This window comes from Podarcis pityusensis, assembly GCF_964106645.2.
Source record: "Podarcis pityusensis genome assembly, chromosome: 1".
In the NCBI taxonomy this organism is placed as follows: Eukaryota; Metazoa; Chordata; class Lepidosauria; order Squamata; family Lacertidae; genus Podarcis; species Podarcis pityusensis.
The window spans coordinates 119,141,095-119,156,918 of NC_138028.1; the positions used below are offsets into that span (position 1 = coordinate 119,141,095).

Consider the following 15,824-nt stretch of genomic DNA (forward strand, 5'->3'; position numbering starts at 1 on the left):
GCGGAGAAGAAATGGAGGCACCTTTTGATGATTTTTCTCGTTGAGCCCCCTGTACTCCTCCAAAATCTGCTCCAGAGTGTGTTTGGGGGGGGGGTCCAGAAGGTGGTAGACAGTAGTGGTGGGCTGCAGTGGGAAGGACGATCAGCCAAAATTGCCTCCCCTCCTTCTGTCTGCTGAAGTGAAAACTCTTTTACTTCCATTTGCAGACGAGCAAATCTGCATTTGAGGCAGTAGGTGTCAAAACGAGAATATAAGGCTGTGTATGCACCATAAATTCAGTGCATTTAAAGAATCATGGGAACTGTAGTTTGCTAAGGGTGCTGGGAATTGTAGCTCTTAGAGGAGTAAACACCAATTCCTGGGACTTTTTTGTGAGAAGTCATGTGCTTTAAATGTATGACAATGCATTGCCAAAGTTTCAAATGATACTAATTTAGTTCCTTATTTCTGAAAGATCAGAACATTAGCAATGTGTTTTAAAACAGCTAAAGTTATGCACTTCTAAACCTATTTATTGCAGTGTGCACAGAGAGCCAGTGTGGTGTAGTGGTTAAGAGCGGTAGTCTCGTAATCTGGGGAACCGGGTTCGCGTCTCCGCTCCTCCACATGCAGCTGCTGGGTGACCTTGGGCCAGTCACACTTCTTTGAAGTCTCTCAGCCCCACTCACCTCACAGAGTGTTTGTTGTGGGGGAGGAAGGGAAAGGAGAATGTTAGCCGCTTTGAGACTCCTGAAGGGGAGTGAAAGGCGGGATATCAAATCCAAACTCTTCTTCTTCCGTTGAAATCATGGGGAGTTCGGATTTGTTTTTTTCATTTTGGCTGGGCCGTGCTTTTAATTGTGCCTATGTGTTTATCGACTTATTCATGACTCGGTGTGATGTGCAGGTTTGAATTTCTCAGTAGCGCAGCTGGGAGCGACCTTGTTTGTAATTCCTTGCAACTCGATCCATTGCGTCAAAATACAAAGCGCCTTGTGCTGAAACCACAGCAGGTTTCACGGGTCAGTTCTCTCTTGCTCTTTTGATTATGCAATGCTGTGATCCCTAAAGGGTGTGCATTCCTGCCTAAATTTGGCTACCCTTGGAAATGGAGGCAAGTGAAGGTGAAGATCATTAAGTGAAACACAGTTCATATGACCATTTCCAGAGGGGTAGCCGTCTTGGTCTGCCACAGCAAAGAACTTTGTGGCCCATTAAAGGGTAACAAGTTTCATTAGGGCAGAAACAGTCCAAGTATAATGCTCAGATGCAAATATATATACATCTGAAATGGGGGGCGGGGAGTTTAAAGCAGTCAGGAGCAGACTTTGATGAACTTGTTGCTGCTGTTTGCTTTATTTATATGCTATTGTGTTTGATGTTAAAGTGATGGCAGTGTTTGTTTGTTTTTTTATTGCTATTGTGATTATTATGAGTCGCTTTGAGCTCAACATTTGTTGCTGGAAAAGCAGAATACAAATATCAAATCAAACAAGAGCTCATGTGCTCACTTTTTTTGCCTCGAATGTAATATTTATGTCAATTTCTCTGTATATCCATGATGTGTCTTATGAAGTGCGATTTATTATGCCTAATACCTGTCGAGTTGGATCAAAAGTTGAAGTGAAGTGGGATGCATGCCTTGGTGATTGGGATTCCTGAAGTGAGGTCAGAAACATTTGAAAGGAAATCGGTACTTTTCATGTGATGATTAAATATTATGTTTTGTTCAGCCTTTGGAATTTGTGTGTTAAAGTAAATGGCAGGATTGAGGAATTGTTATGAAAAGCTGCATATAGGCACAATACAAAGCTGATCTGAATAAGGATAAAATAAATGGAAAATATCACTTTTAAAAACAAACAAACAAGCAAACCCTGTCTTTATTCTCTCTCTCTCTCTCTCTCTCTCTCTCTCTCACACACACACACACACCTATTGCTCTGTGATTTATAGCTGTCTCCTTCTTGTGACAAAGGCAACATCTAGATCCCTTAGTCTAATAATACACATTTGAGAGCTTTCTTAAGCAGTCAGTTTAGAAAGTTCAGGCTTCCCTCGCACCATAACAATACAAAGCAACCTTTCCCAAGCTGGTGCCTTCCCATCAGCCGCAGCCTGCATGTTGACTGGGGCTGATGGGAATTGTATTCCAAAACATCTGGAGAGCACCAGTTTTGGGAAGGCTGCTTTAAAGCGATATCAAAAGTGCCTCCTCCTTAGACTCGTGACTCTGGGTGTCCTCTCCCTTCTTGGGGCTGTGGCAAATGCCTGGCGTCTGCAACCTATGGTTACCCTATGCCAAGCATAGGCAAACTCGGCCCTCCAGATGTTTTGGGACTACAACTCCCATGATCCCTAGCTAACGGGACCAGTGGTCAGGGATGATGGGAACTGTAGTCCCAAAAACATCTAGAGGGTCGAGTGTGCCTATGCCTGCCCTATGCTCTAAAGAGCCAGGCGGTTTGCTAGTCTGTTGCTGCCTGTGAGATTTGCCACCCTATGTACCTCTGTATCCAGCATACACACATTGCTGAATCTTTTCCTCCCCTCAAGTCTGTCATTTTTTAAAATTTACTTTTATTTCTATGTCGTTTTTCATTCAAATGACTCCCAAAGCGGTTCATAAATAATAACATGATAGAACAACCCCCCCCCCCCGCATAAGCCATGCTTTTCTTGGCGCCTCAACCATTTGTGCCGCTAAGTGTCTTAATATTACATCTGCATGGGAACCCTGACTTTGGTTACATCTATAAATAAGTAGATGAATAAATGCCCACCATGCGTTGCTAAAGTACAACTTGCAATTCACTTCAGTAGAAGCTGCACAACAGGGGAGGTTGTTACTTCAGAGACTACCCTGGTTTGGTGACTTTAAAAGTCCTAAAATACTAAATCGTTTCAGGGAAAGAAAGAGGAGAGGAATCAAATGTTAAAAATGTAAATCCCCCTCTCTGATTTTTTTTTGATAGGATTTCTGGAAGCTGATTTATTTGAAATAGTTGCAGAGTTATTGTTGGGGTTTTTTTACGGTTAATTTTCCTATTTTGATTTGGCCCCCAAAACCCTTTTAGTTAGAAGTCAGTCTCATTGACTTGAAGGAAATCTAAAAAACCAGTTTGAGTCTCGTTCACAAAAGAATCTTCTTATTTTTTTTGTTGTGATGTAGGACAACCTAAGATATAAAATGCTATTTAATTGTCAGATTGTATAATAAAACATATTTCATATATGAAAACTATATTTCAGGCTGTAAGCGTTCATTAGATAAATAATTTTCTGCTATAAGTTTCTGATTGGCCCATCGTTAGCAAGGATCTGAGCAACACTGTGAATCTTGTTTCTTAGCAAGATTTACAAGGCCTCCTCTTCCCCTTTGTGAATGTGCTCTGAAAACATCTCTTCAGAAGGATTGTTACGATCAATTTTACTAACTTATATTTGTACAGTTTTATGAAGATTTAATTTATTTGTTTGCTATATTTAAACTTTGTCTTGTTTTTTGACTTGTGAACTGCTTTGGAGCAATTATGCACACAAATTAATTTTGAAAGCAGAATACAAATGAGTATATAAAAAAGCACCAAATAAACAATTATTACCTTATAAAACAACTGATTTTTTTAGTCGGTGTGCTAATAAGATGATTAAGAGCTGGCTGACGCAAATCTGTACCAAATATGCTGCACACGAATGGCTTAATTATTTTCTCAGGCTCCAGCAATTTGTATGGTTTCCAACACCATTCTAAATCTTACGACCTTTTCTCAGAGTGTTTTCATTAGTTAGCAGTGCACAATTTTACCTGTGGAAAATAGAGAATTGTTTTACTTTTCAGCTCAATTTCCAGGTAGAACTCAACGGCCCTTGAATTCAACAACACTTATTTCACGTCTTACCAGTAGCTAGAGTAGTCTGTCCCTCTTTGGTGGGAGATAGTTCAGATTATGTGCACCAGGAAAGTGTTACTGAAAAGCCCTGGTACAAATAAACAAATTTGTACAGCTGAAATCCTTTTTTTAAGAACGCAAAGGGAGCCTTCCTGGATCAGACCAAGGGCCCAAGCGTCCTGTTCTCAGCAACTAGTACAGAGTCAGGGACGCGGGTGGCGCTGTGGGTTAAACCACAGAGCCTAGGACTTGCCGATCAGAAGGTTGGCGGTTTGAATCTCCGTGACGGGGTGAGCTCCCGTTGCTCATTCCCTGCTCCTGCCAACCTAGCAGTTCAAAAGCACGTCAAAGTGCAAGTAGATAAATAGGTACCACTCCGGCGGGAAGGTAAACGGCATTTCCGTGCGCTGCTCTGGTTCGCCAGAAGCGGCTTAGTCATGCTGGCCACATGACCCGGAAGCTGTACGCCGGGTCCCTCGGCCAATAAAGCAAGACGAGCACTGCAACCCCAGAGTTGGTCACAACTGGACCTAATGGTCAGGGGTCCCTTTCCCTTACTAGTACAGAGCCATGTCTTGACCAGCTGCCCATAGTACACTGCTGAGGTATAATGCACTTGTTTGGCAAAGCAATTCCACAGAATGGACTCCACAGCAGAGAAAAGCCCTAATCCTAGTTGACACCAGCCTCTCCTAACAAAGTCTGACCTGGAGCAGGGCCTTGGATGAAGGCTGGAGCATACAGGGAGGAATGTATGGAAGAAGGTACCCAGATTCCAAGCTGTTAAGGACTTTAAAGTTTAACACCACTGCTACTGAAAGGGAACTTCCATGAAACTCAGCTTGTGAGTGGAAGTACAGTCATGCCTCGGGTTAAATATGCTTCAGGTTGAACATTTTCAGGTTACACTCTGCGGCGACCTGGAAGTCATGGAACGCGGTACTTCCGGGTTTCGCCGCTCGCGCATGCGCAGACACTCAAAATGACGTCATTCGCGGGAGCGGTGAATTGCGACCTGCAGACGTGGGTTGCGTTCGCTTCAGGATGCGGAATGGATCCCGTTCGCATCCAGAGGTACATGTGCACATGCACAAAAGCTTCTCTAGCTTTTGTATATTAATGTATGTATAATAATTTATACATACATACATACCTCGCCCATGTAGTTGGGTTTCCCCAGCCACTCTGGATGGCTCCCAACAGAATATTAAAAACACAATAAAACATCAAACATTAAAAACCTCCCTAAACAGGGCTGCCTTTAGATGTCTTCTGAAAGTCAGATAGTTGTTTATTTCCTTGACATCTGATGGGAGGGCGTTCCACAGGGTGGGCGCCACTACCAAGAAGGCCCTCTGCCTGGTTCCCTGTAACCTCACTTCTCGCAGGGAGGGAACCGCCAGAAGGCCCTCGGTGCTGGATCTCAGTGTCTGGGCTGAACAATGGGGGTGGAGAGGCTCCTTCAGGTATACAGGGCTGAGGCTGTTTAGGGCTTTTAAAGGTCAGCACCAACACTTTGAATTGTGCTCGGAAACGTACCGGGAGACGTATTGGGCTATTGCCTACTCTGAAACAAATACTAACAATTTAGACAATCACTATGTCCTTTTTTGTCTTTGCTGTAGTATGCCACTGTTGAACAAGATGGAGAGCATTACATGACGCCAGGCGACTTCGTGCAGAGATACCTGGGACTGTACACAGACCCCCATTTCAATCCTCAAACGGTGCAGCTGTTAGCAGGAGTGGCAGATCAGACAAAGGATGGGTAAGGAACCAACCAGTACATTCCTAACAATTGATTGGAAATTATCTTGTTTAGGCTACAATCTGAAGGTGAAAACTGCACATAGGTATAGATTTCTCTTGGAAGTTTTGGCCACAGGGCCGAAGAGGCTGCCATCTTTTTGGTTTTACAAGCCAATCGACTCTTCTGCTGCCAGAACTACAGTAGCAAAAATGACCAAGACAGTAGCATGCATAGCCTGGACAGTTCCGCTGGTTATCAGCGTGGTGCTGATAACACCAAGGTTGCAGGTTCGATCCCCGTATGGGACAGCTGCGTATTCCTGTATTGCAGGGGGTTGGACTAGATGATCCTCAGGGTCCCTTCCAACTCTACAATTCTATGATCTCTGGCGTGGTTTTGATCCGTGGACATGAAGCACCATCTTTGGATTGTTTCCATACATTTCAAGTGATTGATTTTAACATGTCAGGTTTCCCCCCAAGCTTGCTATGAGGAGACCAGGAGGAAAAATATAGGGAAGAACACTTTGTGGCAGTCTTTTAGATATTGGGCAGGATTCACCTAACCAGTCTCATCAGCGGAAGCCCTTCACAATGGGGCTTCCCCCCCCAAAATTGACTCTGGGGAGGTCAGGAAAACCCCAAGAACAGCCCAGGTTCCTCCATCTGTCAAACTGCATTGCTTGCACAGATGGAACGACGGAAAGAGCATAGAGTTGTATAGAATAGAGCATAGAGATGCCATAGAATGCAGGGATTGACCCTGAAGCCTGACTCACAAACAAGGAAATGATGCAATCAGTTCACTTGCTCATTTACAACTGCTCTGGAGAAGTTCTGTTTCCCTTTTTATATCAGGTTCCTAGTCAGAGACTTTGATTCTGGGGTCCTCCAAATCCAGGCTTAGGAAAGGGAGGAAATGTCACGTGACCTTTGTAGCAGGAGGTCTCTCTAACTCCCACACATCAAACGAAGGAGGGCTCCTCCAAAACGTGATCTATTAGGGAGAGAGACACTAATCGCTATATGCGGCAAGAAACGATTTGCCTAATCAAGAGAAGGTCATGCCGTACAGCGCTTTTAAAACATTACTTATGGACAATATTCTTTGTTGCTTAAATTGCTTTCACAGAATGTCCACTCTTCTCAAACGTAGCCTTTTAACCCACTTGGTTTCAGAGCAGCCATGCCCTGCCTCCCCTTCTCTGGTCTCTTTCTGTGGCTCTCCAAATTTATTTTAGCAGGGAAGTGCCAGTGTCGTTGGACAATAGCCAACAAGTAAACATACATGGGAGCAGAGGCCACTGGGGCCATCAGAGAGCAGTGATAGAGAGACAATTAAAGGTTGCTGTTAAAACAAAAAAAGCAATATTCTCCCCACCCCCTATTTTTTCTTTTTCTTTTTGCTAAATGTCCGATTTTCATTTATGTGAAATTAAAAGCCCCTTATATTCTTTAGGGTTATTTTGTGTGCACATATGACCCCAGATGTTATTCTGAATGCTGTTATTTCCCTTACTGCTCTGGTTTAGTATCTGCTATTTTTTATTATTATTTGTGGCAAGCCCTGTGCAGCTCTGCCAAAGTGTGCATATGCTGAATGTCCTTTGTCTTACAATGGATGCAAAACTGTGGCCTTTCTCCCCATCTGCTTTCGCCCCTGAAGCCATGGCTTTCCAAAGTGTGAAGTGACCATTTCAAAAGAGGCACCAACTCAAGGTTGGGCAATGTGGTACCCTCCAGATGTTATTGGACTGCAGTTCCTATCACCCTTGTCCCTTGGACTCCGCTGTCTGGGATTGATGGGAGTTGTATGCAGCAACATCTGTGGAGGCACTACATGTTGGGATACTGCCGGGAAGACCGGGGCGTCAGGCAGGCCCCCAGCTGGCTCCGGACGATCACCGACGGCCAGTCTTCCTTGGAACAGCATCAAACAGTGACACGAGTCTCAGATACGTTTAGAGACCCGTGCACGCTCTGTTAGCAGAGTGTGTAAATCACCTCTCTGCAAAAGAGGCGGACAGAGGCAGATGTGCAAGCATATCTATAGCATTTATTGAGCATAGTTCAGGAACAAAGGAAAAAACATGTCTGCATCCCTTCGTGTCCGGCAAAACAGCAGTAACACAAAAGCTACATACAACGGAAGTTCCCAGCAGACAGTGCTGGGAGTAAACAGGCATGTGATACACAACAGTCATGCCTGACCCTTTTAAGGTGGAATGGAACTATATCCTAACACTACATTGGCTACCCCCGCTGTCATGATTGCTGTAAGAGGTGCAAGAACCTTGCTTCCCCGCCTTTGATTTTGACCGTCGTTTGCTTTGCAGTGGAAGCCATGTGAGATGGGGCAACAAGGATCTTAATGTATCCTCAATGTGAGGATAATGTCGGAATCAACTCAGTGTGTGATTTAAAATGCTGTAGTTTAGAATTTATACCCAGGCTTCCATTGCGTATTGTTGCGTGTCTTTTGATTAGTGGTTGTCATTGACCTGTTCATAACATAGACAGCTGTTCATGTTACTTTCCAAAATGCAACATTTCTTATAAAGAAGAGCTGACAGCATCAATCCTGTGCTAATTCAGTATGATCAGATGCACAGCTTTCCTTCATCCTTGACTAAATTAGTGAAAATCTACGTTCCTTTCTTATACTTAATTTCTTCCTGTTGGATTTAATCATAGGAGTATTTTAAATGTAATTCAAAATGACTCAGAAAAGTTTCTCTTAGTTTTGTTAATGGCAGACCATTGAGTCATCTTAACCATTCATTCAATCAATCAAACAAACAAATCAACCAACTTTATTTGCATAGAGAAAGTGCATCATATACATGGATCAGAAAACAACACAGAGAACGAAACATAGTAGGAGATACATTAGGATAAAACTTTCCGGACAAAAATGGCTCTTAGGATCTATGGCAGGGGTCGGCAACGTTTTTTGAGGCCGGTTTTGCGGAGGTGAGGATCGTAAAGGTGATGTAAATATGGAGTGTCCTGGCCAAAATGAGGGTGGAATTCCCAACCCCAATGGGGAACAGTTGCACTGCTAAGGGTTTGGAATTCAGTCTCTAGGATTCTGCACTTGATTGTCTGGAATGATTCCAATTATGGTGGGAGCATAAGCAGCAACTCAAGTGATAGGTCACAGGTTCTGATTTTGCTCTCAATGCAAGTTAACCATTTGGAGTGGTGGGATTCCGCCAGCATGTGGAGAGTTAAAGAAAATGGATCGGTCATGAAATGTAGACAGAGCCAGAATTTTATAGTTGTGAGCCACGCTTTGGTTTCCAGCAGCCCTTGTCCAGTTTCCAGACACATGGCTGCATATGGCACACACTTTGGCAGCCCCAGGATTTTGCCCAGAAATTTGGATTGGCTGTGTTCCAATGACTGGTTAACTGCACCTTAACCATTCTAAGCAAAATTAAAAAATTCCTTCCAGTAGCACCTTAGAGACCAGCGAAGTTTGTTATTGGTATGAGCTTTCGTGTGCATGCACACATCTTCAGATACGAACTTAACCATTCTAGATCCAGATGGTAGATCTGATACTGCTTATGGGTCCAGAACGCTCTCCAAGAAGCAATAGGATGGCAGAGCTGTTCTTAATTGTGGTTTAATTTTTTACTTTCAGTGTTGTCAAGCTCAACAGTGTTGGAATTTTCACTAGATCTTATTTTGCTGGTCTCTTTTTCCTCTCTCCACCTACCCCCCAATCTGAAATTTCTGGTTTCTTCTGATTTGTAGGTTGATCTCCTATCAAGAGTTTTTGGCGTTTGAATCCGTCCTATGCACACCAGATTCAATGTTCATCGTTGCTTTTCAGTTGTTCGACAAGAGTGGCAGTGGCGAAGTGACCTTTGGTAAGAGCGCTAAAGATATTTCCTAAAGCAGTGCGGGAAGGTAGGGACGATAGTTCTGGTGTGTGTCCCAGAAATCTACCCCCAAATAAATACGTACTTTGAGATTCTAGTAACTAACTCTTACCTTCTTTTTTCTTTATTTTCTTCAAAGATCCAGCTGCCGCACACCATAGAAACCTTATGCAACCACACAATGTGATTACTGTGGCTCATTGCATAATCGGTGGCTGAACATTCCTAAAATAGTTGCTGCAAAATTTGTTTCATTCCAGCCACTCCTAGCTAGATTTCTTTGTGAGATAGACTTGATGCTGGCTGAGTGTTCACCTCAACACATTTTCAACCCATGGGCTGTAATGGCACTTTTTGTTGCATTGTTGTTTAGTCATTTAGTCGTGTCTGACTCTTCGTGACCCCATGGACCAGAGCACGCCAGGCACTCCTGTCTTCCACTGCCTCCCACAGTTTGGTCAAACTCATGTTGGTAGCTTCGAGAACACTGTCCAACCATCTCGTCCTCTGTCGTCCCCTTCTCCTTGTGCCCTCCATCTTTCCCAACATCAGGGTCTTTTCCAGGGAGTCTTCTCTTCTCATGAGGTAGCCAAAGTATTGGAGCCTCAGCTTCAGGATCTGTCCTTCCAGTGGGATGATTTCCTTCCGAATGGATAGGTTTGATCTTCTTGCAGTCCATAGGAGTCCAAGAGTCTCCTCCAGCACCATAATTCAAAAGCATCAATTCTTCGGCGATCAGCCTTCTTTATGGTGCAGCTCTCACTTCCATACATCACTACTGGGAAAACCATAGCTTTTACTATACAGACCTTTGTCAGCAAGGTGATGTCTCTGCTTTTTAAGATGCTTTCTAAGTTTGTCACTGCTTTTCTCCCAAGAAATTTCGTGACTGCTGTCACCATCTGCAGTGTTCATGGAGCCCAAGAAAGTAAAATCTCTCACTGCCTCCATTTCTTCCCCTTCTATTTGCCAGGAGGTGATGACTTTTTGTTGTAGCCTATAGCTAATTTGGAAATAATACTGAACTGAATTGAGTCCTGCAGGGCGGGGGGGGGGGAACCATTTCTTCTCCACTGTTCATATCCATTGCCTGCCCCGTCCCAGCTGCTGCTTCGATCCAACCAATCAGGGAGCACATAGCAAGTATAGGTGACTTTTATGAGGACCAATGTAGCTGAGTGACGAGTGAGAGGCATGTTTTCTTGGACTCCGGTGATCCTGACCAGTCTGGATTGCTTTGCTTTTCCATTAAGCAGGCAAAGCACTTGCACACTAATTAGGGGCGGGGTGGGACTCAGCTGCACATCATCTCATTGTTGATTACCTCCTTTAACCTGTCAGTTCGCAAGCACTTTGCTGGTTTAAAGGAGGCAATCTGCAGTACGATCCCTCCCTCCCTCAATCAATTTGCAAGCATTTTGCCCAAAGAGGAGGGCGAGGAATTGCAGTGTGTATATCGCCTCCTTTTATCTTGCAAAGAGCTTCCAGATTGACAGCTTAAAGGAGGCGCGCGGCGCAATACTCTGCCATAGCCAAGACTTGCAGGGCCATGTGCCAAGCCCCTCTTGCATTGTGCACCTGGCTCCACTGCTGACAGCGCCCAGGAACTGTGTCACCTGGAGGTGTCAGTGAGCTCACCTGAAAGCAGTGAGCACTGGTGGTGGGGAGGAGATGGAGGGTGGCTGAGTGGGGTGGGAATGGCGCTGAGTGGAAAGGTGTAGGAAAGAGGGGAGCAGCCGGTCTGCCGGAAGATGGAAGGCTCCCTTCCAGGGCTGACCGACCTCGTGCCAGTGGAAACAAGCCAATCTCCCAGGCAGGCAAAGGAGATGACTAGATAAGATTCTCTGATGCGAGAGTCATCATGCATTGATCTCAGTAGGGTGCTGTTCCTCTCCCCGTTTCCCTTTGGTGTTCTCTAAAATCCATTTTGAAAATGTTCTTTATTTGTACTGCTCTTGGTGTACTCAGATGTAAGTCCCATAGAGTTTAGTGGAGCTTACTCCCATGTAAAGGAGTGCAGGATTGCAGCCTTAATACCGTGGGATATCTTGTAGCAGATACATTGTCCCATTTTGCAAGCCGGTTACAGATAAATTGTTATTGTTGTGACTGGGATATGGTACTTAATTGTAACATAAATGCTATATATAGCATGTTGGTAAAGGCACCCTGTTGTGATATATATAATTTTGACTTTAAATTAAAGGTTTGCATCTTTCTTAGCAATAAGTTTCTGCTTGATAGGAGCTGTAGCTTATCTCTCCACTCTTCTGCTCTGTAGGGATTTGGTTACTTAATGTATATTAACAGCAATCAAATAATGTAATTTTTCTTCTTGCACAATATGGGTAATTAAATTAAGGAATTGGAATTTTAAAGCCAGGCCTTTCAAAATCTATGATTAGAGGGCTGGCAGGGTCGAGAAGGTCATTGCAACAATTCCCTCCTTCAGTTAACATCAGCTCCCCACAGACTTAAATTATCTATTATTTGCCCTTTGAATGCAAAGTTTAAAAGGATAAAAAATGGAGAGATATCGTTTTAAAACTAATGTACAAATAAGTCACAGGTATTCAGTGGAAAGTGAAAATGCTATGCTGTCTGCCCTATGCAGTTTTGACAGATGTCTAGTGGAGCTTTTGAGATGTTTCGCTAGAGAGAATTCATTCAGGGGTTCAGCCTCTTTCTAACCCCCTCCAGACGAGAGGAGAGAAACATCTGATTCAGACGGCACTGTATTCATCTGAATGCGTAATATCTCTAACTCCCAAAGGGAAATGTCATTGGTCAGTGGGAGACCATCTGTTTTGAATGCAGAAGGTCCCAGGTTCAGTCCCTGGCGTCCCCGGGTAGGGCTGAAAGAGAGACTTCTTGCCTGAAATCCTGGCACTGGGAGCCAGTGTGGTGTAGTGGTTAAGAGCGGTAGACTCGTAATCTGGTGAACCGGGTTCGCGTCTCCGCTCCTCCACATGCAGCTGCTTGGGCTAGTCACACTTCTCTGAAGTCTCTCAGCCTCACTCACCTCACAAGAGTGTTTGTTGTGGGGGAGGAAGGGAAAGGAGAATGTTAGCCGCTTTGAGACTCCTTAAAGGGAGTGAAAGGCGGGATATCAAATCCAAACTCTTCTTCTTCTGAAGAGCCGCTGCTATCAGTCAGTGTGGACAATACTGAGCTAAATGGACCCATGGTCTGAGTCAGTATAAGGCAGCTTCCCAGGTTCTCTATATCCTGAAGAGACAGACATGATGCATCTTCGTTCAGATATTATCTGGTCAGGACACGAAGAGTTAAGCAAATACGTGCTTCCAAAACACCTAGCAAGTTTGAGATTTCTTGCTGGTAATTTAGAGTGCAGTCCCACTCAACAGGGAATAAACCCCATTGAATTCATTAGGTCACAGAGCTTAGGGAAGTTTTTAATGTGTGACATTTTAATGTATTTTTAATCTTTGTTGGAAGCCGCCCAGAGTGGCTGGGGAAACCCAGCCAGATGGGCAGGGTACAAATAATAAATTATTATTATTATTATTATTATTATTATTATTATTATTATTGCCACAACGGGGTGAGCTCCTGTTGCTCTGTCCCAGCTTCTGCCAACCTAGCAGTTCGAAAGCACACCAGTGCCAGTAGATAAATTGGTACCAGTGCGGCGGGAGAGTAAACGGCGTTTCCGTGTGCTCTGCTTTCCGTCACGGTGTCCTGTTGCGCCAGATGCGTTTTAGTCATGCTGGCCACATGACCCGGAAAGCTCTCTCTGGACAAACACCGGCTCCCTCGGCCTGAAAGCGAGATGAGCGCCGCAACCCCATAGTCGCCTTTGACTGGACTTAACCGTCCAGGGGTCTTTTTTTGCTAGCAAAACTGAGTTACTGTGTTGCAAAATGATGCCTGTCTAAAAAGTGTGTCGCCAACGTGAAATGTTTGGAAAGCTCTGAGTTCGGACTTCCTTCTGAGTACGCATGATAAGGATGCGCTGGAAATGTCTGAACATGCTGAAAGCATCTTAAACGTTGACATGCTCTCTTTAAGTGTTCAGTATGAATCTTTTCATGTCGGACGATCTTATGTATGAGCGAACTAGCCCCACCCCCTTGACACTGAAATGCACATTGGCCACACACCCATTAAACACATTATTGGCATTGGTCCGAAGGGGGTCCTATGCACGTATAGATGTGTGCCCTTGGAACTCCCTCCATGGGGATGCAACAGAAATGAACCGTGAATTGGCAGTGAGCATGACCACCACATGCTTCACCTTCCAGAGATGTGGGGGATAGCACTCCCGTCTGCATACCTTCACACATTCATGCTGAATGACTGAAAAGGGCTCCTCCCTGGTTAAGATATTCTCTGCCAGAGTCACAGTTGGGGCAATGATCTGAAATAGTTAACATATTTTCTGTAATGATAACGACCCTATTCTTATACCTGTCTTTAATAGTTGCATTCACACAAGTCTCAATCAAGTCTCAATCACGCCGTGCATAGTCTGTGAAATATTATGGTGTATTTTGAGTACAGGTATTCATTGCCTTTCAATGAGGTCTTAATTTGACACGCAGAATCAAGGAACACAGCATTGATTTTATATCAGCATGCAAAGCACCAGGTATTTCTAATAAAGGAAATAAATTGCTTCTTAATTAAAACTGAATAAGGCAAAATCATGGATCTTGAAGATCTACATAGTATTAATACACAAGTAGTATTAAAATCTATTCTATACAAAGTGTGTTTTCACTCTAGAAAGATAAACAGCTCTCTAACTTGAAGTTGTTTCCCTGTTTGATTGGCTCTTCTAGAAGTATGGTTTTCATTTTCTGTTCGAAGAATTTTAAGTAGGGTTTATCTTTCTCTCTTTTTCTAATTAATTTCCTTTCTCCCCTTTCCCCCTCTTTGTTTTCAAAGAAAATGTAAAGGAAATATTTGGGCAGACCGTTATTCACCATCACATCCCTTTCAATTGGGACTGCGAGTTCATTCGATTGCACTTTGGCCATAACAGGAAGAAACACCTGACATACTCGGAATTTACTCAGTTTTTGCAGGTCAGTTGCTTAGTTTCCTGTACTGTAATGATGGGTTCCTTCTCCTTGTGCTCAACAAATGTTTGCAAAGTAGAGATACAGCCAAGCTTTATGCTCACAAAGGATCCAATATTTTAAACCTTCATAGAAGCTAAAAGCTTTTATCTTGGCCAATAAACTATGAATGACTCTCCCCCCACCCCCGCTCCAGATATATGTTTCTCGCAGATGAAGATTGTGGGTTGTAAAACAGCCACTGTGGAAGATGAAAGTCAAAATGCATTTGGCATTTTTCATCGCATTAAGTGGACTTTCAGCCGTTGAACTTGGGATTGCTTTCCATATTGTATCCAATTTGCATTGGATCAAGTTGATTTTGGAAAACAGTTTGAGACTGTTAGATCTGAGAAAAGTTATTTTAAAAATATTTTTCCATTGACTTGTAGGCTTTATTTGTCCTTTATTTCTTTGTTCGCAAAGGGATATTGCATTAAAGAGTTGGTTAGATTTGATTTGTGTGCATCATCAGGCCACCCTTTTGTGAGTAAAAAGTATGTTGTTCTCTTGTGCTGCTTTTGTTTATTCTCTTGATCTTTTGCTGCCCTTACTCTAACCTTAAAGGACTTGCTAATCAAAATACAGTTGTGGCTACCTTCACAGTGTCTATCCCTTTAAACAAAATGTGCTGCTGTGGTTATAATAACTTGGTCCACCTCACAATATCACGACAAGAATAAAGTAGTTTTCTGACACCCTGATCCTAAATGATTTTCAGTGGTTTGCCCAACATGATATGAAAAAAGGAACATGGTGGCATCCAGATTGCTGATGTTCTTGTGAGGACTGATTTTCACAAGGTTGCTTTGCCATGTGCATATTCAGTTGGTCCAAGAACACAAGCCAGCATGAAATAAAGGGGGGGGGACCCCACTAAGTAATTTAGCAAACCATCTCCTAGCATTGGATACAACTCAGAAAAATATTGGGTTGTACTGCTGCTATGTTTGGATTGCTTTCTCACTCTGTAAAGCAGCCCCTGGATAAAATTCTTTGCCAAACATGTTGAGTTCTAAAACTGGTGTAAATTATGAAAGTTTGTATCTCCAGGATCATTTGTTCAGCAATCCGTTGACCTCAGGGAGGGGTGTGTATGTCAGGGGCTCTTCCTCACAACCATAAATTTCTGCTAGATATGTGCTGTTTACTGGCTTCTGATATTTCACTAAACACTGCCACAGCCATCCTAAAAACTAGAACCTTGTATTGAACATTTAAAAAGG

At 43.4% G+C, this 15,824-nt stretch overlaps 1 protein-coding gene across 3 annotated transcripts in view; it reads left to right on the top strand.

Moving 5' to 3' along the window:
* SLC25A12 (solute carrier family 25 member 12) overlaps positions 1 to 15,824 on the top strand; it is a 58,735-nt gene that overhangs the window by 3,447 nt on the left and 39,464 nt on the right. For all 3 annotated transcript variants that reach the window (XM_081024113.1, XM_081024114.1, XM_081024115.1), the window contains exons 3-5: positions 5,498 to 5,640; positions 9,384 to 9,499; positions 14,426 to 14,565. In XM_081024113.1, coding sequence (XP_080880239.1) covers positions 5,498 to 5,640; positions 9,384 to 9,499; positions 14,426 to 14,565 — 399 coding nt within the window. The remainder of the gene's footprint in view (positions 1 to 5,497; positions 5,641 to 9,383; positions 9,500 to 14,425; positions 14,566 to 15,824) is intronic.